At 44.2% G+C, this 25881-nt stretch overlaps 1 protein-coding gene across 4 annotated transcripts in view; it reads right to left on the bottom strand.

The window, feature by feature from the left end:
- KCNIP1 (potassium voltage-gated channel interacting protein 1) overlaps positions 1-25881 on the bottom strand; it is a 353510-nt gene that overhangs the window by 237842 nt on the left and 89787 nt on the right. Inside the window, exon 1 of one of the 4 annotated variants that reach the window (XM_007673341.4) lies at positions 1265-1682. The exons of 2 other annotated variants lie outside the window; for them this stretch is intronic. In XM_007673341.4, the coding sequence (XP_007671531.1) occupies positions 1265-1325 (61 nt within the window). In that variant the 5' untranslated portion in view covers positions 1326-1682. Of the gene's footprint in view, positions 1-1264; positions 1683-25881 lie in introns of those variants that run through there. One more of the 4 variants, XM_001507714.5, reaches the window with a different exon arrangement.

Below are 25881 nucleotides of genomic sequence, written 5' to 3' on the forward strand. Positions count from 1 at the left end.
TGACATGCCGTGCTGTTAGTTTTACTAATTGCAGAAGTTAACAGGATTAGTTGTCTTAGTTTTATGTGCAGTAAAATTATCTGACAATTTGCATTTATTGTTACAAAGGAATTCTCCATGACATTCTACTTTTTTCTTGTCTTTTTCCTCTTCAAATCCACCCTTATCATTGGTACCCACACTGGTTAGAGGGGAGAGAAAGTTTCTTCCAACTCCAACTAGGAAATTCTCTCCCAGCTTCCACCCTCTTACCACCTAGAGTAGCTTATCTTCAAACTGAGGGAAAATTGGTATTTTCCCTATAAATGCATTCTGTATTTTTATCTGAAAAGATGCAGCTACAGAATGGCTTCTCCTGGTGAGAAATGTGATGTAAGTTTATTGGATGCTTTTGATGCAGCCTCTGTGTTCATTTCCCAGTCTCACACCCCCTACCCTCCCTTCAACTTTCCATTCAGCACCCTGGGGTTTGAGTGAAACACCATCATAAATCAGGCAAAAATTGAGGCTATCTGACCTGCCTGTTTCTGACTTTCTAACCAGTTGGTGTGTTAATGCCTATACTACTGGATTCAAGAACTTAAGCAGAAGAAAGCTGCTCATTTCAGAGTTCAATCAGAGGGTCAACCTCTCCCCTGCTGGACATCCCATCTCACTGGCTGACATTATGTGTTTGAATTTGGACGGTGTGTGTGTGTATGTATACATGCATGCAGGGGATTTCTACACTCATCTGTCCCTAGCTCAGACGTACTTTGATCAAGCTGTAAATCAGTGCGCCCTGGGAATCATGAGATCTTCAACAGCAAGATTCTCACCCAAGGACCACGGTCCTCTCACACTGTATCCTCCTCACGCTGTAGCCTCCTCTGAGAATTTGCTATGTCTCTTATGGAGTCCCCACATCATAGGGAATGGTGAGCGACAGATCTCTTGTGAGAGTGTCCCCAAACCACTAGGCACTTCCTTGCATACATGACTGTGGGCAGTAGTACAATCTTAGAAGGTATATTGCAACTAGGCACAAATCTGAGAAAACCCACTTCTTTTTCCCTGCTTTCGTCCCCAGCTATTCACACTCATCCCCAGCTATTCACACTCACAACCTTTTCCCTCGGTTTCTTTTTCAGCACACAGGAAGACTCAATAGCACCTCACTTAAATATTCATGGGTTAGTTGCAGCACATGGTGGTCGAATTCACCATAGTCCACACTCCCCAAGAATGCCCCGGCAGGAACAATAGGCAACGGGAAGACTCTTACCTTTGGAGGGTCGTCTTTGTTTGGTCTGCAGTGAGGAGAAGGTGCCCATCACAGCCCCCATGTTTAAAGGTAGTTGAGGGTGACTTTTGAGTTTCCTTGTCGCCCCCGAAAAAAATCTGTTTGGCTCGTCTACTCACAAAAAAAAAAGGCAGCGAGCACTGCAGCTCAGCATTCAGCAAACGTTGAGCTAGGAGATTTTTTTTTTTCCCAGCCAACACACATGCACTGACTCACAGCCAGCTGCACCGTTATCATTCAAAACAGCTCCCCATCCAAATCTAAATGCCAGGTAGATTCCCTCAGACCAGAGCTGGCAGCAGATGCATCAAAATATTTACTGGAGCCCAGCCACATAAACACACAGTCTAATTCTTCTTTTCGCTCCCGGACGGCTCCAACCGGCAGCCTGTAGGTCTACCGAGAAAGCACCAGTGCTTGTCTTCTAGTGCATGCTAAACTACAGCTCGGAAAGCATGGGGAGGGTCTCGGGGGATGCTGGGGACTTGGGCTGAGTACCAATTGTGAATGAATGAAAACCTGCTCAGTGGAAAATGATAGTGAAGTAGTCGGCGAAGTCACAGCTGTGCAGAATGTACACTTTCCATGATTAATAGAATCTTAAGGAGGCAGAAAATAGCATTCTTAAAAAAAAAAAAAAGCATGCCTCTTTCCTACAGCACAAACCAATAGGAGGAAATAAGGAATGACTGCTTGGGGCAAACTCCCCCCTACTCCCACTCCCCTCCCATGAGTGCTCTTTGCACTGTCCCCTGTGTCCACAGATGCGACCTAATACAGTTTAACCTACATAACAGTTTAAACTACAGCTGGACATATGTAATGTTCAGGGCATTCCAACTCTCATATCCTGAGCTGTTAGACCTTAAAAATAATCTCTCAGGCTGCCAATTCCTCCTTCCCCCAGCTAATGCAATGGGGGTTTTTTTGGCATGGACTTCAACCATGGCCATTTAATTTAAACGGCATTTTCTCCAGCTTCTACGGGACAAGGGTGTGAGGAAAAGGGGAGGAGAGCCAGGGGTTGCAGACTCAGAATAGTCAAATCCTAGAGTGCTGTTTCCCCCTTCCCCACAGACCGCACAAAATTCTGTTGCCTCTGCCTGGGGGGACACTCAGAAATGCTAGGTGGGGCCAGAGCGGTGCCAAGCATCTTGAGGGATTTCAGTGCACATTGATCTGCACTAATGATGATGAGGATGGTGGCTGGTTTTAGGTTATTTATTAAGCACTTATGTTCTAAGTGCATTGTTCTAAGAACTGGGGTAGACACAAGCTAATCAGGTTGGACACAGCCCCTGTCCCACAGGGGTGTCACAGTCTTAATCCCCATTGTTCAGATGAGGTACCTGAGGCACAGAGAAGCTAAGCAACTTGCCCAAAGTCACACAGCAAACAAGTGGCAGAGTTGGGATTAGAACCCAGGTCCTTCTGCCTCCCAGGCCTGTGCTCTATCCACTAGGCAATGCTGGTTCTCTACTTCTCTTTTACTTTCTACTTCAGCACTTAACAGAGGCTTGGCACATAATGAGTGCCTAATCAATATCAATGCCATCATTACTATTCTCCATCTCTGTGACTTCCAACACAGGGCACTGGGAATGTCTGCAAAGATGGAAGGTTCCCCCTCACTTCTGGGAACCAGGAGTCAGGTTCTCCCCGAGACATCCCCAGGGGAAGAACACATCAGAGTCTCTCAGAAACACTGTAAGCCCCTGCCCTATGCCAGAGGTCAGATATTGTCTGGGTCAGACAGACCCTGGCTGCCATATACTCAGGTCAAACCCTCTGTTTAACTCTGAATTATTTGTTACCATTCCAATAAGGACCAATTGGCTGTTGGAAATCTACATCCACGCAGCCCTCTGTCCTGAGGGGAAGACATTTTCAAGAGCTGGCAACTAGTGAGTAGAATCAGGAGATCTTAGACCTATGAAAAGCATTTGAGTTCCACCTGCAAAACCAGTTGTAGCCCCTATAGTCCCTTGGAAGTGGTTGGTTACCCCAAGAGGTCTAGACATTTTGGGTGTGGCCAGGGAGGGGGCTCAGAGGTTCAGTGACATCACCACACCTAGGGTGACCAAATGGAGTTAGTTCATTCCTTAGCAGCCCAGATCTCCAGTGCAGTGCACCCTGGGCTCACTGGAAATGGGGCATTTCATGGGTGTTCCTTATCACTTAGCTCCTTCAATCAGGAGATTGAGTTGTTTTCAGAGAACACAGACCAAAAGTGGCGTAGAGAGCTAGCACAAATTCATGAACATACAAATTCACTAACACACAGTTAAACACCCAATCTGGGGGGGGGGGGGTGTGTGTGTGTGTGTGTGTGTGTGTGTGTAAACTGCCAGTTCTGAAGTGAGCGGAGTCAGAATGATTGGTCTGGGAAGATTTCTTGTAGGAGATGAATTGTCAGTAGAAGCTTGGAGGGGGAGAGGGATGGGAAATAAGGGAATAAAGGTTTAAAAAAAAGGGAGGGAAGGAAAATGGAGAAAAGTGTATTAATTCTGAAATCTTCCCTCACTTCTCTTTCTTTCACTTGGGTGGTCTCCCAGATGACTAAGGAAGTAATTGGCAGGCGCATGTTACCAAGTGGCTTACTGAGTTGTACTTTCTTTGACTCATCTTATAAAAAAGAGGCTCACTGAGTTGTTTACAGTGAAAACTGGGAAGGAAGAAAGGGGGAATATTACTGTACGCTGTGACCTGCATCTGAATTCTGGGCGGTGTTTTTTGTTGCTGTTGTTTGCTGTTCGGCTTTGGTCCTGGACTAACTGCAAACCTTCCTCCTGCATTTGGGAGATCTATTGCAAGCTCATTTCCTTAACCCCGGCAGAGAGGCAGCAGAACTCACACTGAGGTTGCAGGCTCTTTCCTTCACAACAGTTGTTTGTTAAAAATAATTTATTTTGGGTTGTTTTGCCCTTTCCTGTGGCGAGGCAAGTATGGAAGATTGAGAGCTTGTCCTTTGGTTTGCACTAATTGATAATCAGAAGCTTTAACGGAGTGTGGATTTGCAGGGTGCATTAGCATTCACAGACACACCAGCACTGCTCTGGACAGAGGATGTTAATAGATGAACATCAATCAGTAAACGAATTAAAGATGATGCTGTCAGTATAATCTGCCAAACTTGAAGGTGGTTGCAGGAAGATTGAGAAACAGCATGGCCTAATGGATAGAGAATGGGTGTGGGAATCAGAAGGACCTGGTTTCTAATCCTGACTCTGCCACTTGTCTGCTGTGTGACCTTGGGCAAGTCACTTCACTTCCCTCTGCCTCAGTTACCTCATCTGTAAAATGGGGATTAAGACTCTGAGCCCCATGTGGCTCAGGGACTGTGTCCAACCTGACTAGTTCATTCATTCATTAAATTGCATTTATTGAGCGCTTACTATGTGCAGAGCACTGTACTAAGCATTTGGGAAGTACAATGCAGCAACAAATGGAGACAATCCCTGCCCACAATGTACTCACAGTCTAGTTGTATGTTTCCCAGGGCTTAGTACAGTTCCTGGCACATAACAATGGCTTAACAACTACCATTTTTTAAAAAAGACAATGTCAATGGTAGACCCCCCAAAATCACTTGGAAAGTTGGCAGAAAAAAGGTAATAATAATCGCGGTATTTATTATGTGCTTATTATGTGCCAAACACTGTACTAAGTGCTGTGGTAAATACAAGGTAATTTCATTCCCATTTTACAGATGAGGAAGCAGTGGCCCAGAGAAGTTAAGTCACTTCCCCAAGGGCACACAGTATGCAAGTGGTGGAGCTGGAATTAGAACCTAGGTCCCCTGACCCAGACTCTTTCCTTTAGATCGCACATCATTTAATGGGTCTCCACTATTAGAAGCAGTCTGGCCTAGAAGATTCAGTGCATCCAAGCTGAAGCTGGGGCAGGCCCTGGAGGCAGCCCTATCAAGTAATCACAGTCAAGAAGGTTTTAAAAGAGTCAGAGTAATATCTGTGAATTGTGGTGTAACTTGAGATGTGATTATTGAGACCCATAAACAGAGTTGTGTGTGGAAAAACCAAGCAGAGGAAAGCGTAGCACACTGGAGGACAGATTTCACTAAAGGCTAAGATTAATAACATGAAGCTCTTGAAGCAAAGGAACCAGAGGTCAGCAAGAGGGGTGACCATGCTTTGGAAGGTAATTTATTGGTGTCAGACAGCTCTAAAAGAGTGGGAAAAAATAAATGATACATTCGTCACTTCTATGCACCAAAGAAGATGGAGGAAGATCACAGGAATAGATAAGAATTTTAAATGAAATGCTCTAGAGTATCGAGATTTGACCTCTTCTCTCCCTCCCACCCCCACACTTTGCCGAAACAACTGGAATAGCTGTGTGAAGACTGACAAAACACTTGACTAATAATAATCACTAATAATAACAATAATTGTACTCGTTGAGTGCTTACTATGTGCCACTGGGATAGATACAAGATAATCAGGTCAGCCAGAATCCTGGTCTCACAGTAGGAAGGAGAATGAGTACTGATCGGTAGGAATTAATGGAGGTTTAAGTGATTGAGAATAAAACTGATGACCCCTTGCCCATGTCCTCTTTCTAGCTTGGAACTCCTGACCCCTTCAAAGTCCTCCTCAAATCACACCCCCTCCAAGAAGCCTTCCCCGACTAAGTGCTCATTTCCCTTATGCCCTCGCTTTTCTGTGTCACCTATGCACCTGGTTCCATACCCTTTGAACATTTGATATTCACTCCACCCTCGGTCCCACAGCACTTATGCACATATCCACGATTTATTGAACTGTCCCTCTCTAGACAGTAAACTCCTTGTGGATAGGGAACATACCTACCACCTCTGTTGTATTCTCCCAAGTGCTTAGTACAGTACTCTTCACATAATAAGTGCTCAACAAATACCACTGATTGATTGAGGAGGAAAAGTTACTCTAGGATTGAGGGTCTGAGGAATTGGGTACATAGCCAAAGAAGTGGGGAGCAAATTTGCCTTGGTGGATATCATCCTTCCAGAAACAGAGATAAATTCCTGTCTTCCCATGATGTCTGTGCTTCCACAAAGTCCTTCAGGGCCAGAACCCCTGCCCCATGGAGGAAGCCAGTGGGACCCTCAAGCTCGCTGTGGGCAAGGAATGTGTCTGTTCATTGTCTTAATTTACTTTCCCAAGTGCTTAGTATAGTGCTCTGACTTCAATAAATATGACTGAATGGTCTCCTATGTGAGGTTGTCACAACAGCCTGTGTCTCTGAGAGCTTAGGTTTGGCGCTGCTCTACCTTTTATCATATTTCCAGGATGAATTTGACAGGGTTTGAGGGATTAAAATGGGGAATGAGGACTGTGAAACAGTACATATCCCCATGTAGACTGAAAGCTCCTTTTGGGCAGGGATCACGTCTACTAACTCTACCGGTTAGAATTTCCCAAATGCTTAGAACGGTGCTCTATATACAGTAAGTGTTCAATAAATACCATTGATTGAAAGGAGAAAGAATACAGTATTATAGTAACCTGTTACAAATCTCTGATGTATGACATTCTCTAAGTGGTATATTAAAGCTCAGGGAATTCTACAAAAGCTTCCACCCACCACCAGCCTTCTGGGGAAATGCAGTATATTAGTGAGATGAGTCACCTCAGCCAAAACAGTTGTTTTCATGGCTGTGGAAACCAGACTAAGATTCACTGCCATCATCTCACCTTCTTGGAACAAATGAGGCTGCAGGAATGGGCAGATGAGGTCATTGTTAGGTGACAGAAATTCACAATTATAACAACCACCATAATAATATCTGTTAAGCACTTAGAATGTGTTGATCCCTGTTCTAAGAGCTGGGGTAGATACAAGGTTATAGGTTATCAGGTCAGACACAATGTCTGTGCCAAATGGGGCTCACAGTCTAGGTAGGCAGAAGTAGGATTTTTAACCCCATTTTACAGATAAAGAAGTTGTGGCATAGAGAAGTTAAGTGCTTTCCCGAAGCCACAACAGCTGATTGGCAGAAAAAGGAAGACTTTGTTGAATTTCTATCTACAGAAGTGGATGAGTAAAGCAGGGTTGAATGCAGGTTGAGAGTTGATTGAAACCACTTCTCAGAATCAGCAAAGTCATATATAATGAAAGTTAGCCAAAAGACCTCCAAGGTTCTGCCACTGCTAGCTCCTCAAACTCCCTAAACGTAGCGAAGGAGCTCCTTTGGTGATTGGTCTGTGAATTCTGCTACTCAGCAGGACAGAATGGCACCAACGTGCACTAAGATTCAGACTAGAATAAAGACCAAGCCAAAGAATTGTAGTGGTTATTTTTGTTTCTGTTGTTGGCAAGCGATTGGGGGGAGGCTAGAAGATCTGGACCTACCACAGCCATCTCTGGCTTCTAAAACTCAATATCCAGGGACAAAACAGCATCACAAACAATGACTTTTCATTAAGCATTGCATTACATTTCTGTAGGCATCGAAGCAGTGCTAATCATATCACTCCTTTGGAATGGAAGAACAAGAGATACCAAAACAGCTGGTCTGGAGAGCTGAAATGGGGTAACCATAAAACAGGGTGGATGGAAGCTTGGACTCTACTAAAGTGAAACCTCAAAATATAGAATCTAATGGAGGTTGGTTGGGAGAGAGTGGGGGAACACCTAATAGATTAACCTTAAAACAAGAAATGAGTGCCTTGGTGCTGGGAGATTGACATGCAAAAATAATAATAATAATAATGTTGGTATTTGTTAAGCGCTTACTATGTGCCGAGCACTGTTCTAAACGCTGGGGTAGACATAGGGGAATCAGGTTGTCCCACGTGGGGCTCACAGTCTTCATCCCCATTTTACAGATGAGGGAACTGAGGCACAGAGAAGTTAAGTGACTTGCCCACAGTCACACAGCCGACAAGTGGCAGAGCTGGGATTCGAACTCATGAGCCCTGACTCCAAAGCCCGTGCTCTTTCCACTGAGCCATGCTGCTTCTCTAGCCCCAGGCACAGTGGGTAACAAATGCAACAGCACTGTGAGACACTCTCCTTAAAAGTACAGGATGTGGAAGGGGCTGCTGATTACATGTATAATTTGCCAGGCACTCCCACACTCACCAATTAAAGTCTCACCCATTTTCTACCAAAGTATTTTCTTTTGTTTATTTTAAACAAAACAGAAAGAACCCCGGCCTGGGAGTCAGAAAACCAGGCTTCTAGTCCCAGTTCTTCCACTTGTTTGCTGTGTGACTCCAGACAAGATACTTAATCTCTTTGAACTACAGTTCCACATTTGTAATATGGGGGTAGAATAGCTGTCCTCCCACCCTCTTAGACTGTGAGGCCCCAGTGGAACAGGGACGGTGCACAGACTAATGATCTTGTTTCTACCCCAGAACATAGTACAGCTCCCTGCCCACAAGGAGCTAATAGAGGGGAAGGCAGACTCGACTGCCCTAAAGGCTACAGTCTCTAGACTGTGATCTCGCCGTGGCAGGGAACATGTCTAGCAACTCAGTTATGTCGTACTCTCCCAAGCACTTAGTACAGTCAATAAGTGCTCAATAAATATGATTGATTGATTGATAAATGAATATCGGGTATGTATAGAAGGGCTGTGGGTTTGAGAGTGGGGTAAATGAAGGATACCAACATCATTATTATTATTGAATTTCCTCTTGCAAATTTTCAATGGGTGACATTCTGGATTTGTGTTTTTTTTAATGGTATTTCAATGCTTACTTTGTGCCAGATACTGTATGAAGCGATGGGGTAGATATAGGTTAATCAGGTTGGACTTAGTCACTTTCCCACATAGGACTCTCAGTCTTAATCCCCATTTTACAGGTGAGGTAACTGAGTCACAGAAAAGTAAAGTGACCTACCCAATGTCACACAGCAGACAAGTGGCAGAGCTGGAATTAGAACCCAGGTCCTTCTGACTCCCAGATCTATGCTCTATCCACAAGGCCATGCTGCTTCTCACACTGCTTATTTCATGAACAATTCCGTTTCAGCCACCCAAACTTTTTTGTAGACTACCATTATGTGCCCTGTCAGCCTGCTCCTTCCCAGAATTAAGAACTTTTTTCCAATCTACTCTCATATGGAAGCTTCTCTGATTATTTTCTCTGATTATTCCCTGATTATTTTGGTTGCTCTTCTCTGTAACTCTGCTAGATCTATTATGTTATTACTAAAATATGGTGCTATAACTGAACACAATGTTCCAGGAGAAGGTGTACTATGGTTTTATGTAGTGGAAAAATTAGGCCTTTGGTTTTGTTTTCCAGAATCCAATTGGCTTTTTTTGGCTATTTCCTCACACTGGACTACTTATTTGAGGGAATGTTCAACAGTGACTCCAATATCTCTTTCCTTTGCAGAGCCTAGTAACTCTGAGCCTATTATTCTGTAGTTGTAATATGGATAATTTCTCCCACAGTCTATTACTTTGCACTGACGCCCATCCGCTATTTTTCAGCCCACTCAGCTTTCTGAGATCATCAGGAAACTTATTCTTGTCTTCATGGTATTTCACCACCCAGATGAGCTTAAGTACCCCAGCAAACTTGGAAATTCTCTGCCATCTCCTCTTCCAGGTAGCTTAGGATGCCAAATTGGTCCTCGCCAAGTCCCCAGGGAACCTCCACTTTGCACACTTGGCCATCATGGACATGGATCTGGTCCTTTATTGTCTATATTTTGTCAGTTCTTTACCCTCTGTTCCCCAGATTCTCTTTTATTAAAAAACAAAAACAAAAAACCTCTGGTGGGAAATCTTATTACAGGTCTTTGAAAATCTAACCATGCTATGTTTGTGGGGTTTCTCTCTATACAAATTCACGTGAGCCCCTTCTGAGTGTGGCAATATGTTAATGAGGCACCATTCCCTTTTAGGAATTGGTTGTGCTTCGTTAAATGTTCATTTATCCTAAACTTACCAATTCTACTACTTTTCCATGTTAAAATGTGAGGCTTATCAGTCTATAACTCCAGAATCACATTTATACCTGGAAAATTAAAAAATTTCTGTGATAGGTCCACTTTCCAACAATAACGAAGTTGGCTAATAACGATATGTAGTTTTTCCTCCAAGTTTAAACATTCCATGATAGCAATATTAATGGAATTTTTAAGCACTTAATCTGCATCAAATAGTGTACTAAACACTGAAGTAGAAGATGATTAGGTCAGACACAAACCATGTCCCACTTAAGAGAGGGAGAGAGCCAGCATCTTCTCCCCATTTTACAGATGAGGAGACCGAGGCCCAAAGAGGTTAAGTAACTTGTCCAAGGTCACATAGTAGTCTATTGGCAGAGCTGAGGCCTAAACCATAGCCTAAACCAGGAAGAGTGATGTGACAGTTACTGCTTCAAAGCCAGTGGCTTGACTACCTTTCAAGAATTCATTATGATCTTGCTTTCACAGTCCATACTTTGCTCTGCTGCCCAAATCATTTTTCTACAAAACCATTCAGTCCATGCTTCCTCATTCCTCAAGAACCTCCAGTGGTTGCCCATCCACCTTTGCAGCAAACAAAAACTCCTTATCATAGGTTTTAAAGCAGTCAATCCCCTTACCGCCTCCCATCTTTTCTTCCTGATTTCCTATTGCAAACCCAGCCCGTATCCTTTAATGCCAACCTACTTATTGTACCTTGTTTCCTATCTCACTGTCGACCCCTCACCCACATCCTACCTCTGGCATGGAACACCTTCCCCCTTTATATATGACAGAACATTCTTCCCACCTTCAAAGCTTTATTAAAAGCACATCTCCAAGAGGTCTTTCCTGACTAAGCCATCATTTCCTCCTCTCCCACTCCCTTCTGAGTTACCCTTGCACTAGGATTCACACCCTTTATCCTACGCTCCCTCAGCCTCATAGCACTTATGTACATATTTATAATTTAATTTATATGTTTATATTAATGTCTGTCCTCCCCTCTAGACCATAAGCTCATTGCGGGCAGGGAACATGTCTACCAGCTCTGTTACATTGTACTCTCCCAGGCATTTAGAATAGTGCTCTGCATGCAATAAGCACTCAGTAAACAGGACTGATTGATTGACTTAATCCTTCTACTAAGTATTGTGTATAGGTTTCATTGTTGAAACTGCTCTAGGGGCTGAATGTGACCTTTGTTTTAAGTCCAAATTCCACAAGCATAAAAAGTTTGGACACTAAACGTCTAGAGACCTATAGTTTTGTATGAATCTTGATTCTTTGTTCATGATGCACACTTAGAGTCTATCAAGGACACAGTAGCCCTGTTGCTTTGTATGTCTATCCTTCTTATTTCCAAGTCTACCTTTGCATGACTTGGTAATGTGCTACCTAGAAGAAGCGTGGCTTAGTGGCAATAGCACGGACTTGGGAGTCAGAGAACGTAGGTTCTAATCCCCGCTCTGCCACTTGTCTGCTCTGTGACCTTGGGCAAGTCACTTCACTTCTCTGTGCCTCAGTTACCTCATCTGAAAAATAGGGATTAAGACTGTGAGCCCCATATGGGACAACCTCATTACCTTGTATGTACCCCAGCGCTTAGAACGGTGCTTGACACTTAGTAAGCGCTTAACAAATATCATTATTATTAGTAAGAACATTCAACTTTGAGTCCTCACTATTAATTCTTGGTTATGGATAAGTCTTGCCCAGGGTAGATGATTACATAATCTTCATTTATTTCAGACTAAGCTTTGGTAAATGCCACTCTGTGGTCAAACTTTCAGTATTTCAAAAGCTATGCTGGCTTTCTTGATTTAGTTTTCTAATTCTATACCTAGCCAGACATCATTGTATACTACACTGTGCAGGTAGCAGAATTTGCTGAGTACATTAAGTGCTGGTTGCCAGTGAAAAGCTTTGGTTGTGTGTTAGGCTTTTCCGTTACATAACCTTGGTACCCTTTCAGTTTATTATAAGTCCATATTACTATGTGGATTCAGTGAAGTAATTTATAACCATCTGTATGTCTTCTTGTGGAAATGCCTCAAGAGCACAGTCATCAGCAAATAATAGTTCTTGGATGATTGCCTTGAAGATTTTCAATGATGATTTGAAAGATGGGCGGATGGGTAACATGCTGATTGCTTCCTAGAACAAGTTCAACCTGGCCCTGCTATGCTTCCAGTAGCAAGGAGGAGAGAGTTAGTCAAGACATCTTTTAAGTCTGACTCCACTGTAGAATAGCTTCACAATCCTGGTGAATACCTTAGAGAGTAAAATTTCCTTAGTAGTTTCCAGAGTCATGATCATGTGATAGTGCTAAAACTTTTTTGTAACCTGAGTGTCATAGAGGAGCCTGGGAATTAATCATCTTTACTGATCCCTTTACTATGTGCAGACTACTGTATTAAGCACTTGGAAGAGTACAATATAGCAGAATTGGTAAACACGTTCCCCACCCACAGTGAGTTAGTATTTCCTTCCATATCTTTCATGCTGGAAAGATCACATCTGTTGTGATATTTTAAAATCATTTGGAATGGAAAGCAAGAAGGGCAGAGGATGCTCTTTAAGGAAGCAATAAAACAAAGCCTCAGACAGTGTTGCATCCCAATTGGAAACTGGGTATCAAGAAATGAAGGGCTGTCTCCAAACGAAAGCTTCAGAAGGAAGGAGAGACAATGAGGTCTCAGAAAAACAGCACCAGCCACTACAAATATTAAAAATGACAACAAAACAAGGGGAAGTCATTTGGAAGCCAGAAGTGCCAGGACTGTGGGCTCTGCGATGACTGTTTCAACCACACATACACACTCACACACATAGGTGACTTTCTCTCTCAGTGGTATAGTCTTCTACGAGGAACAACCTCTGTCAAAGATGAACATCGTTGTGGCATCCTTAAAGTCTTGGAGTAGTTCCTCAAAGTTTCATATGTTGAGGAAAAGTCTGCAGATGTAGAAGTAATCAATCAATTGTATTTATTGAGTGCTTACTGTGTGCAGAGCACTGTACTAAGCCTTTGGAAGAATACAAGGTAACAGAGTTAGTAGACAAATTCCTCACCCTCAGTGAATTTACCCTCCTTGCTTGTAGTTTCCTGTGGGAATGCCATAAGATTCCTATGGCAAGGAATGCTATAAATTCCATGGTTTTGATTGTAGTGATGATATAATGAAATTTTGGAAGACCATGTCCTCATATTTGGCAGTTTCTCTATTCTTTATAGAGACTCATGCTCAATGGCAGAGTGTGTTTTGGAAAGCCTAGTCCATTGTATTTATTGAGCATTACTGTGTGCAGAGCACTGTACTAAGTGCTTGGGAGTACAATGCAACAATAAATCACAGATATGCATAGAAGTGCTATGGAGCTGGAAGGGGGGTTGAATAAATGGAGCAAGTCAGGGCAAAGCAGAAGGGAGTGGGAGAAGAGGAAAGGAGGGCTTATTAAGGGAAGGCCTCTTGGAGGAGATGTGCCTTCAATAAGCCTTTGAGGAAAGGGAAGGCATTCCAGGCCTGAGGCAGGATGTGGGGGAGAGGTCAGTGGTGAGATAGACGAGATCAAGGTATAGTGAGAAGGTTAGCGTTAGAGGAGTAAAGTATGTGGGCTGGGGTGTAATAGGAGAGTAGCAAGGTGATTGAGTGCTTTAAAATCAATGTGGAGGGGGCTGTTTGATGCGGATGGGAAACCACTGGAGTTTCTTGAGGAGTGGAGAAAATTGGCCTGACGATTTATGGAGAAAAATGATCTGGGCAGCAGAGTGAAGTACGGACTGGAGTGGGGGAGAGACAGGAAGCAGGGAGGTCAGCGAGGCGGGATAGTATAAGTGATTTCATAAAAGTGACAGCAGTTTGGAGAGGAAAGGGTGGATTTTAGAAATGTTGTGAAGGTTGAACCCACAGGATTTAGTGATGGTTTGAATAAGGTTTGTTCATAAGGAAGGAGCACCATTGAGGCCAAAGAAAAACAGTGCTGGGCACTACGAATATTAAATATTCCTCATTTTCAGTGATAAGGATAGAGCCGTGGTTCATTTATCAATGGAACGGTGGAAATGGGTTGGGACCTCCTGCAGTCTTTGGTTTGGTGGAGGTCAGCCTAGCCCTGAATCTCTTTAGTGCTGACACTCTACAGCCAGCTGCATGAATGTAGATAACACATTATGGCAAGTTGTATGTAAATCTAAGCAAGCAATTGTGCAGGTGATTACATATGGTGCAGTCAAGGTTTCTGAGGACGTGTCCATTTGTACTGCTAGACTGAAGTGATCTTTTGGGTCCTTTAGTCAGAGTACATTGTTTTCTGTAAGCACGCTTTTTCCATCAGACATGCAATCGGCAGTATCTCCTCTGATGAGTATTTGAATTGCTCCAGTTCATTTGTCCCAAATCTAGGGACATTTTCCTGAGATGGAACTCTCAGGATTCAAAATAAACCCTAATGAGGACAAACCAAGATGTAGCAGAGTTTATGTTTTGTGAACAGGTTAGGTCTTGAGAACTGCTTTTACAATGCACTAGGTAAAGAGCTCCACTTTCTCCTTCTTTGTCCTTTACTCCACTCAACATACCAGGAGTTGTTTTATGATGCACATTAGTGTAGGAGGAGAAATGAAAGTGAACATTATTTTTCATGAAACTACTCTATGAACAGATGAATTGAGGTGCACCTTTAATAGAGTCTATTAATAGCAGTAATTTCTCCTTCTCTAATTTACAAATATGCCCCCATCATTGCCTGCTATCCCTTTGACGATTCTCTTCTTCTCTGACCCTTCTCCATTCAGGAATAGACTGTTGTCCCCTGGGTTTGTTTCCTATGCATATCCAGCCATTATCTACCAAGATCCAGAGGCAGGGAGGGAGAAGTATTGAGGCAGCAGCTGAGAGAGACTCCACCTTCCTTCCTGCTCCACCCAGGAAAGCCATCTAATCCTGCTGGAGCAGGACAGGAAAAAGCTGCAATGAAAGCCACATTTGGTCATAAGGGTAGTTATTCACCAGGTTTTATATTGGACAGATTGATTTTAAGATGGCCTGTCCCCTGTGGGATGGCTCACTTTTAGTTTTTTTTTCAATTGGTGGCACCAAGCCTCCCCCCACAACAGCTCTTTCAGCTTAGCTCCACTAACTGCCCCTTCAGGTATAACAGACCACCACTCTACTGTAGTAAGGGCTTGGGAGAGTACATTGGAGGAAGTAGGCATAGTCCCTGTCTCAGGGATTTTATAATCTAGCAGATTTTGTAGCAAAGACTGAGAAACCTCAGTTCTAGTCTCTTCTAATATTGTGCTTGGTCCAAAGTAACCTCTCAAAAAGTACAGTTAATTGATTGAGTTAATTAACTTTTGCCTCATCTTTCATTCCTGAATTTTCAAATGCTTGCAATGTCTGTAATTTATTTTTCTTTTCTAGGTATGTCTTCCCCCAGCTAGACTGTGAGCCCCATGAGGGATAGGGACTGCTCAGGATGGATTAACTAATTTTATTAGATGGAAGAAGCCAAGCAGTCAGCTAGCCCTGACATCCATTAGGATGTCAGTGTCATCACTCTGGTTAAGCAGCATGTCTGTGCCTAAAACCACCATCCCCACCTTCACCGTCTCCCTCCCTCAACCCATATGCTCCTGGCTAAGTCACACCTAACCCATGTTGGTTGGGGCCTCTCCACATGTTCCCTTTCTAAACATAGCACAGGGAAGACTGAGAGAGAGTAGGTGTATTCTCAAAAAGCATTCAGTTCACATCTCCCCACTCTTCAAGAGAAGTAGTATGACCTAATGGATATAGCACAGACCTGGGAGTCAGAAGGACCTGGGTTCTAATCCCGACTCTACCATTTTTCCACTGTGTGACATTGGGCAAGTCATTTAACTTCTCTGTGCCTCAGATGCCACATCTGTAAAATGTGGATTAAGAATGTGAGCCCTATGTGGGACAGGGACCGGTCCAACCTGATTAGCTTAAATGGACCCCCAAACTTAGTACAGTGCCTGGCACATAGAAAGCGCTTAACAAATATTTTAAAAAAAAACCCTCCAAAGGCTTGCTCAGTTATCTCTGCAACAAATGGAAGTTCCTTACCTTGGCTTTAAAACACTCAATCAGCTCTTTCCCTTCTAACTGATCTGGCTAATCTCCCATTACAACAAAAACTCACCATTTCAACTCTTCTAACACCAGCCTGCTCAATACCTTAGTCTCTTCTGTCTTGTCAATGGCAGGTTTCTCACCCTCTAGCCTGGAATTAACCCCTCTCAGGGTCACACCTGGAGAGTTTTCAGTACTCTACCAATCTCAACTATGGGAGGGAGAATCAAGCAGAAACATACCCATTCCATTCCTAGATTGGCCAGTGGCTAGCAAGTGGAAGACAATCCACTACAGGTCAAGACTCCCCTGTGCTGGACAGCAGAGGCATGGGAGAGAGTCAAGAATGGAGACTCAAGTTTACTGTGTGGAAGGAGACAATGGTAAACCATTTCTGTATTTTTACCAAAAAAACCCTGTGGATACACTACCAGAACAATTGCAGATGGAGGTGGGGCATTCTTGAAGAGATGTGTCCATGGTGTCGCTATGGATCGGAGATGACAGTATTAGGAAAGACAAGAAAGCCTAGAATTTCTTCCCCCTTCATAACCATCATACCAGCTTTCACCCCATCTTCAAAGTCTTGCTAAAAATCTCACCTCCTCCAAGAGGTCTTCCCTGACTAACTCCCATTTCCCCAGTCATTCACCCTCCCTTCTGATTCACCTCTCCACCTGGTCCTGTACCCCTTAAGCACTTTGATACTCTGCTCCCAGCCCATAGCACTTCTGAATGAATTCTTAATTTCCCCTATCTGTGCAATTTCCCCTATCTGTAATTTATTTTAATGTCTGTCTCCCTGACTAGATTATATGCTCCTTGAGGTCAGGGATCAATTCTACCTCTGCTATTGTATTGTACTCCCACACATTAAGCACTCAGTAGATACCACTGATAGTGCTGATTCTGGGGAGGGGGAGAATAGCAGAGAAAAACTGAGAAAGGAAGAAGAGAAAAGTTCTGATGATGGTAAGGGAGGGGAGGAGAAAAAGAGAAAAAGCATGGAAAGGGAGAGTGGAAAGGAGGCCTGCAGGTTGGGTGCCTCTATAACATCTGCTCTTTGGCTTGATGACTTCATGCTGACTTCTCCTTAGTGGGGATCACACGGTCACACAGCCAGGAGACCTTTGAACACTTCGGTTGGTGCCTCTCTAACTTTGAAGTGAGCAGGTGGACCTAGGGGCAGAAATCCTATTTGGCTTTGTGTAAGCTCCTTTTCTTTCCCCCAAATGTCAGCCCTTTATTAAATGTCAAACCACAGCTCAGCTCTTTCCTTAGGACACCATGGGACTAGAAAGCTTTGCCAAAAAATACACAGGGTCTGTTTCCCAACTGACCTTCCAGGTATGGGCAACTTCCTAGAGAAATGTGGGGACATTCCAGAGTCTGGCCACCTGCCTACCTCCAGAAGGACTTGGTTTCCCTAATTGCCATTGCTCCTGGGTGTTTTTTTTTTAATCCACAAAAGTGTCATTTCCCCCCTTAGGCCCATCAGATCATCCTTGGCCCAGAGAACCTTCCCTATGTCTTCACTCTTATGGGGAAGGCATCTTTGAAGACCACCCACCCTGTTTCACCACTGGAACAACTCCCCAGCACTGTTGTACAGATCTGCAGTTTACTTCTTTATATTAATGTCTGCCTCCCACAGAAGCAGCATGGCTCAGAGAAGCACCATGGCTCAGTGGAAAGAGGCGAAACATTTTGAAACAAGTATTACTTTCCGATACCCAGGACCGTGCACAGTGGTTATTTCCCTTTCCTCACTGTTGACAGTAAAGGCAAATCTCCACTCCCCTCCATGACTCCCTTCCCAGTGACACATTCCTAGCTACTTTACCTTAGAGAAGCAGCATGGTCTATGGGAAGGACACAGAGCTGTGAGTTAAAAAGATATCCTTAAGGGAAGAACAGAACCACCACTATCCTCCCTGGTTTAACCACTCCCCTAACCGAGAAGAGGATCCCACCCAGGCTTTCTCAAGGTCCCTTCCACCTCTGGGATTTTACGATCGTATGAATTCAGTTACTCATTACTGATATTCATTTTGTTCCTTTCACTGACTGCTGGGTTATTAAATCTAACATTAAATGAAACACCCAATTTATAGTTCTCATCATGCTGCCATTCCAACAAGTGAAATCATATGGAATTATAGAAACAAGACTGGTCTTTCATTGGATAATAATATCAAACTGAAAAGCACTCCAAAGGTTATGAAGGCCAATGCCCTGTTTCTAGGCACTGCTGCCTCAGTCCTGATGTCACAAATGCATGTTTTTATGTTTTGCAAGACTCCCAAGAGAGGAGATTCCCAAACCTTCCTCAGCAGCTCTGGCCCATTTCTCAAACCGCGAAGAAGTAATAATAGTGATAATAAATATGGCATTCATTAAAGACTTACTATGTGCCACTCATGGTACTAGGAGCTGGGATAGATTCAAGATAATCAGGTCAGACACAGCCTCTGTTCACAAGGGCTCACAGCCTAAGTAGATGGAAACAGTATTCGGTTGCCATTTTACAGATGAGTAAACTGAGGTATAGAGTAGTCGAGTGACTTGCCTGTGTATGGTCACCCAGCATGCAAGAGCCAGAATTAGAACCCAGGTTCCCTAGCTCCTAGGCCTATGTTCTTTCCATGCTAAAATGTTGATCTTTTTCATCTTGGAATGAGAGAGAACAACTGATTAGCATTCCCTGATGAATCTCTTTCCATAGCCTTAAAGGTCATTAAGTAATTCTTTTATATTAATATCTCTCTCCCCCCTAGACTGTAAGCTCAATGTGGGCAATGAATGTGTCTACCAACTCTGTTGTACTGTACTCTCCCAAGTGTTGACCCCCTCTGGACTAAGTTCACTGCAAAGAGTCAGAATCATTATCTGCTAATTAGGCTTATTACAACATGGACACATTTCATTAGTGAATGCAGTTCATTTGTCTCCCCTGTAGACTATAATCTCATTAGGGGCAGGGAATCTGTGCACGAATTCTGTTATACTGTATTCACCCAAGTTCTGAGTACAGTGCTCTGACCTATTAAGCCCTCAAAAAATTCCACTGATTGATCCATTGTTCTCCCCTCAGTTTTCTCTTCTCCAGCCTGAATTACACCTGAATAAAATTCATTTCATTACTTGGAAAGACAGAGACTCAACAGAATTCATCCAGTCACCAACACTAGCCAGTGAACTGTTCATCTGGCCGGAGAACGGGCTGCACTGAATACTGCATTTGCTAATGAAATGCATCCGAGCCTTAATAAGCCTAGTTAGCAGATAATGATTCTGCTTCTATGCAGTGAACTTAGTAATGACACTGACTTCCTCCCAAATGAATAGAGCTCAACTTTAATGAAAAGGAATCTGATCTAAAGCTCCCCTCCCTTCCCGGGGGTGCTCCAGAAGCCGATTCAGAGCAAGGCTTGAGTAGGAAGGAAAAGAGCCATATGGAGAAGGGGTCTGCAGCCTCCGTGAGGCTCACCTTCCCAGGCAGGCCCAGGGTTGGGGGACAGGGCAGTGGGAGAAGAGCTGGGTTGAGGGCAATAATAATAATAGCAACAACAGTATTTGTTAAGCACTTACTATGTGCCAGGCACTGTACTAAGCTCTGGGGTAGGCACAAGCAAATTGTGTTGGACACAGTCTCTGCCACACATGGGGCTCCTAGTATTAATCCCCATTTGACAGATAAGGCAAGTGAAGCACAGAGAGGTGAATGACTTGCCCGAGGTCATACAGAAGACAAGTGGTGGAGCGGGGATTAGAACCCAGGTTCTTCTGACTCCTAGGCCTATGCTCTATCCATGCTGCTTCTACTGAGCGCTTATTCTGTGCAGAACACTATGCTAAGTTCTTTGGAGGGTACAATAAACTAAGTAGGCATGATCCCTGCCCTTCAAGGAGCTCACAATCTAGCAGGGGAAATAAACATGATAATAAACTACAGGTAGGGGGAAGCAACCCTCTCAGGATTGCACCTGAAGAGTTCCCAGTACTCTACCATTCTCAACTATTCATTCATTCGTATTTATTGAGCACTTACTATGTGCAGAGCACTGTACTAAGCCCTTGGAATGTACAATTTGGCAACAGATGGAGACAATCCCTGCCCAACAACAGGCTCACAGTCTAAATGGGGGAGACAGACATCACTAATTGCCTCCTAAAGAGGGAGGGAGGGAGGGAGAGACAGAGAAAGAGAGAGAGAGAGGAAGTGTCCAGCAGGGGCATACCCATTCCATTCCTAGCTTGGCCAATGGCTAGCCAGTGGAAGGCAATCTGCTACAAGTCAAGATTCCCCTGTGCGGGGCAGCAACGGCGTGGGAGAGAGAGAGAGGGGAGACTCAAGTTTACTGCGTGGAAGGAGGCAGTGGTAAATCACTTCTGTATTTTTACCAAGAAAACTCTACGGATACACTAGAGATGTGTCCATGATGTCGCTATGGATCAGAGATGACTCGACAGCATAAGAGAAGAGAAGGGGGAAGCAACTGAGTCTAAAGATAAGGTGTACAAGTGCTGTGGGTCTTGGGGTAGCATGAGTACCTAAATGCTTTGTGGGTGAGGATTCAAGTGTCTAGGAGAAACAATAGTGGGGAGAAATGGGGAGGGATATGAGAGTTTAGTGAGGGAAGAGTTGCTGGAGGAGACGTGATTTCAGTAGGGCTTTGAAGATGGAAGAATTGTGATTTGCTAGATGTGAGGGGAGGGAGCTTTTGGAAGAAGGGAGGGTGTGAACAAGAAGCCAAATAAATTGATGATAAGAAAGATGACAGTGAGGTTGACAAAGCATGGGATCTGTCCTGTCCTACACTGCTGTTACAGTGTACTCTCCGAAGCGCTTAGTACGGGGCTTTGCACACAGTAAGCGCCCAATAAATATGATTGAATGAATGAATATGGATCACAGAATGCAGACCTGTGTCAGCCACCAATCTTCACTTATTCCTGCAGCCTGGGGAACCAAACCCTAAAGCAGCTTTCTGAGAAGTGAAGGGACATGAAAAGGGGTGGGATTCACTTGTTCTGTTCCTTCCAACTTCTCACTCACATTTCTCCATGGTTCCCAGTTGACTGTCACTAGGATTCCAACAGGGAGATGAAAAATGGGCCATTAAATGTGTTTTGACTTGTTGAGGTTGTCTTGATAATTAAGTTTTATTAAGATGAACACTTAGAAATTTGGTGATATACCCTGCCTTGCAGTGCTGAAGAGATTATGATAAATGAGTATATAATGGGAAAAGGAGGTTTGTCTCTTCTGGGTGGCTTTGGGAGAAAATTATTCTCTGTTGGGAGTGAGCCAGCACCCCCCCCCCCCCCCCCATATCTGACCCAGTGGCATAGTGAGAAGATTCAATCCAGGTTTCTGGGCTGGAGCAGCAGAGAAGTTGTGAATTGTAATGACTTGTACTGAAGAGGCTGGGTCCCCTGAGAGAGTATCCCTAGTTTCCCTTGAATCTACTGAAGGCTACTCAGGATGGGTGCATATTGCCTAAGGTTCATTTGACTGGATCATGGTGGTTTTTGAATAAAAATAAAATAAATTGTGGTATTGGTTAAGCACTTACTATGTGCAAAGCACTGTTCTAAGTGCTGGGGGATACAAGGTGATCAGGTTGTCCCACATGGGGCTCACAGTTTTTTTAACCCCCATTTGACAGATGAGGTAACTGAGGCACAGAGAAGTTAAGTGACTTGCCCAAGGTCACACAGCTAACGGCAGAGCCGGGTTTAGAACCCGGAGCTCTGACTCTCAAGCCCGGGCTCTTTCCACTGAACCATATTGCTCCCAGGTGATTTGCAACCCACTCATGGGCCATGACCACTAACTATTTGGTTCTTGTAGGCAGGCTCTGACTGATAACAGGAAGATCTGCCAATCCTCTTACGTTTTGAAATCATAGTGGCACAAAAGAACTGCAAGACAGACAGGGAGAATGATTCTGAAAAATCCCAATCAGTATCCAGAGCTTTCCCCTCCATAACTTCTGGCCCCTGTGGCCACTTGTGCTGTGTGTGGATGGATTCTGGGAGGGGCGGGCAGAGGTGGACAGAAGCCATTATGGGAGGGGTAGAAGCCAGGCTCACTGGAATGTTCCACCTCCCTCTTCCCTGACTCCTCCTCTTTGTCTCTAGGACAGCGACAAATGTAATTTAAGCCACTCAGACAATGGATGAGGCTGTGAGATACTGCTGTCATCTTACCTCCTCATCTCAGAGGTGACAGCAATCTTTAGTGGAATCTTACCAAATCTCAAGGAACCTTCTAGGTGAGACTAATGCTAATAGGCAAGAGCCAGAGGGAAATTCTGACTCTAGATATACTTGTAGAATATTTACTTAGTTCCCAAATGTGTCATTCTTAGATACATTCACAAGTGCCCAGACTAATAATAATGATGGCGGTATTTGGTAACCGCTTACTATGTGCAAAGCACTGTTCTAAGTGCTGGGGGGATACAAGATGATCAGGTTATCCCACGTGGGGCTCACAGTTTTAATCCCCATTTTACAGATGAGGTCACTGAGGCACAGAGAAGTTAAGTGACTTGCCCGAAGTCACACAACTGGCAAGCGGCGGAGCCGGGATTCACACCCATGACCTCAGACTCCCAAGCCCAGGCTCTTTCCACTGAGCCATGCTGCTTCTCTAGAGCATGACTAGAGACTAGAGCATGTTGGTGTGCACCTATGTCTAATTGAAGAGGTTTATACTTGTGATGAGTGTATACGTGTACATGTGCAAGAATACATATGTGTGCGTTCATTTCTTAGAAGTAATGAAGACGGCCAAAATGCCTTCAGTTGGAAGGAAAGTCAGTAAAAATTCTCATAACGGTGGAAGCACTTACAACGAATACAGGACATTTTGATTGAATGGCTGATTTAATTTATAACAATTGTTTTCTTCTCCACTTTGCCTCTGGGCATAGTGACCTACTGTACCTCTAAAAATATCCCAGAAAGATAATGAACAGAGAGAGGGAGAGGGAGAAATTTAAGACAGGGACTTCAGAGTACCTCTGAGAGAGCAGTACACTCAGACTAGTACTTGGTAAGAAGGGATAACCCACCTTCTCTTTACAGATTCATGTCCTCCACTCCTCTCCTCCTCCCTTCCTCAGAGGCCACCGCAGTGTTCACTCTGCGTATCAGAGCGGTATGTTGGAGCTCAAATCCCTCCCAGTGAACAGCCTGGATAGGGTACCCTCCTGCCATCTGGAGTTGTGTTAACAATAATTATGACAACATTTATTAAGCCATTCAGTTAGCTGTATTTATTAACCACTCACTGCATGTAGAGCACCATAAAAGCACTGGGGAGAATACAAAACAACAATAAACAGACACGTTCCCTGCCCACAACAAGTATACAGTCTAGAGGGGGAGACAGACATTAATATGAATGTAACAGATATGTGCATGAGTGTTGGGCTGGGACAGGGGATGAATAAAGGGAACAAGGCAGGGCAAGGCAGAAGGGAGTGGGAGAAGAGGAAAGGAGGGCTTAGTTGGAGAAGCCTCTTGGAAGAGCTGTGCCTTCAATAAGTCTTTGAAACAGGAGAGAGTAATTATGAGGAGGGAGGACATTCCAGGCCAGAGGAAGGATGGGGGCGAGAGACTGGCAACAAGATAGACTAGATTGAAGTACAGGAGATGGTTGGTATTATAGTGAAGCGTGTGGGCTGGGTTGTAGTAGGAGATTTGCAAGGTGAAGTAGGAGGGGGCAAGGTGATTGAGTGCTTCAGAGCCCTTACAATTCTCACATGCGGCTCCTAGTCTTTGTAGGATGGAGACAGGTATTTCAGCCCCATTTTGCGGATGAGGAAACCGAAGCCCAAGGTCACACAGCAGGAAAGTGGCCAAGCAGGGACTAGAACCCAAGTCACCAACTTCCACATTTTTCCACTAGGCCACACTGCCTCATACATTGTTGGGGTGAAGATCTGAGGAGTCCACCAGCCTGGGGAAGCAAAGCCATCCCAGATCAAATGCCTCACTTTAGGATGCCAAGATGGAACTTCATGGACTGAGCATCAGGGCATCTTAGCTGAAGTCCCAAAGCTTAAACTGGCTTGTAAGATTTGGGTAAATCATTTAACTTCTGCATCTTGGTTTCACTATCTGTAAAATGGAGGAGATATTTAGCCTATCTCTTTCAGAAAGAGAGAGGGAGGGGGAGAGAAAGAGAAAGGGAGAGAAAGAGAGAGAGGCGGGGGAGAGTGAGAGCGAAAGGGAGGGAGGAAGGGAGAGAGGGAGGAAGGAGGAGAGGGGGAGAGAGGAAAGGAGAGAGGAAGGGATAGGATAAGGAGAAGAAAATGGGGGAGGGAGGGACTGGGAAGGGAGAAAGGGGGAAAGAGGGAGGGAGAGAAAGAGGGATGTTTGGGGGAAGAGATAGACAGTGGAAGAGTGCATGTTCACACAGACAGGCAATCTGGCAAAATGTAAGACATTTTTCTGTCCTACCACAAGGGCCAGATGGGGGCAAGCAGAGTCCCAATCCTTGTCTAGGAGTTTGGTATGGGAGCTGAAGGGAAGGGACAGAGAATTCAGGAGCTCAGCCCCAGGACCTAACAGATGTGATCGAAACGTGAGTGCGCTGTGACTGTACGTGACTAGGCTGGAGCTGTGGGTTTGGAACATGCACTTCTTTCTTTGAGGATTATGAACAGGTTGGTAATTTATTAAGGAGTCTCTAGAGATAACTCACTCATTACATCTACATATGCAGTTAATGGGCACCCTTAGCATCAAGCCTTCATGCTAAGCTCTAACACTATTCAGAAATAGGACTTGCCTTGAGGAGATTCCAAATCAATAAGATATGAAAACAGGGAGTGTATACAAAAGCCAGAAAAGGAGTGCAGCCTAGGGCCTATGGCATTCTAAACACACTCTACTACTTCTCTGCTGCATAACTTAGGGCAAATCACTTAGCTTCACTGTGCTTCAGTTTATTCATCCATAAAATGGAGATTAAATACCAGTTTTCCCTCCTACTTAGCCTGTCCCATTATTCGGCAGGGATTGTCTCTATCTGTTGCTGAACTGTACATTCCAAGCTCTTAATATAGTGCTCTGCACATAGTAAGCGCTCAATACATACCACTGAATGAATGAATACAGTCTACCCCAGTGCTTAGCCTGTCCCATTACAGTCTAGAGGGGGTGACAGAAATTAATATGAATTACAGATATGTATGTAAGTGCAGCAGAGGTAGGAGGGGGGATTAATAAAGGGAGCAAGATCTGCCCTTTCCTCTCCATCCAAACTGCTACCTTGCTGGTACAATCTCTCATTATATCCCGAGTGGATTATTGCCTCAGCCTCCTCTCTGATCTCAAATTCTCCTCTCTCTCCGCACTTCAGTCTATACTTCACTCTGCTGCCCCGATTATCTTTCTACAGAAACACTCTGGGCATGTCACTCCATTCCTCAGAAACCTCCAGTGGTTGCCTCTCAACCTTCACATGAAGCAAAAACTCACTCTTGGCTTCAAAGCTCTCCATCACCTGGCCCCCTCTTACCTCACCTCCCTTCTCTCCTTCTACAGCCCAGCCCATACACTCCATTC

Source organism: Ornithorhynchus anatinus, chromosome X1 (genome assembly GCF_004115215.2).
Source record: "Ornithorhynchus anatinus isolate Pmale09 chromosome X1, mOrnAna1.pri.v4, whole genome shotgun sequence".
In the NCBI taxonomy this organism is placed as follows: Eukaryota; Metazoa; Chordata; class Mammalia; order Monotremata; family Ornithorhynchidae; genus Ornithorhynchus; species Ornithorhynchus anatinus.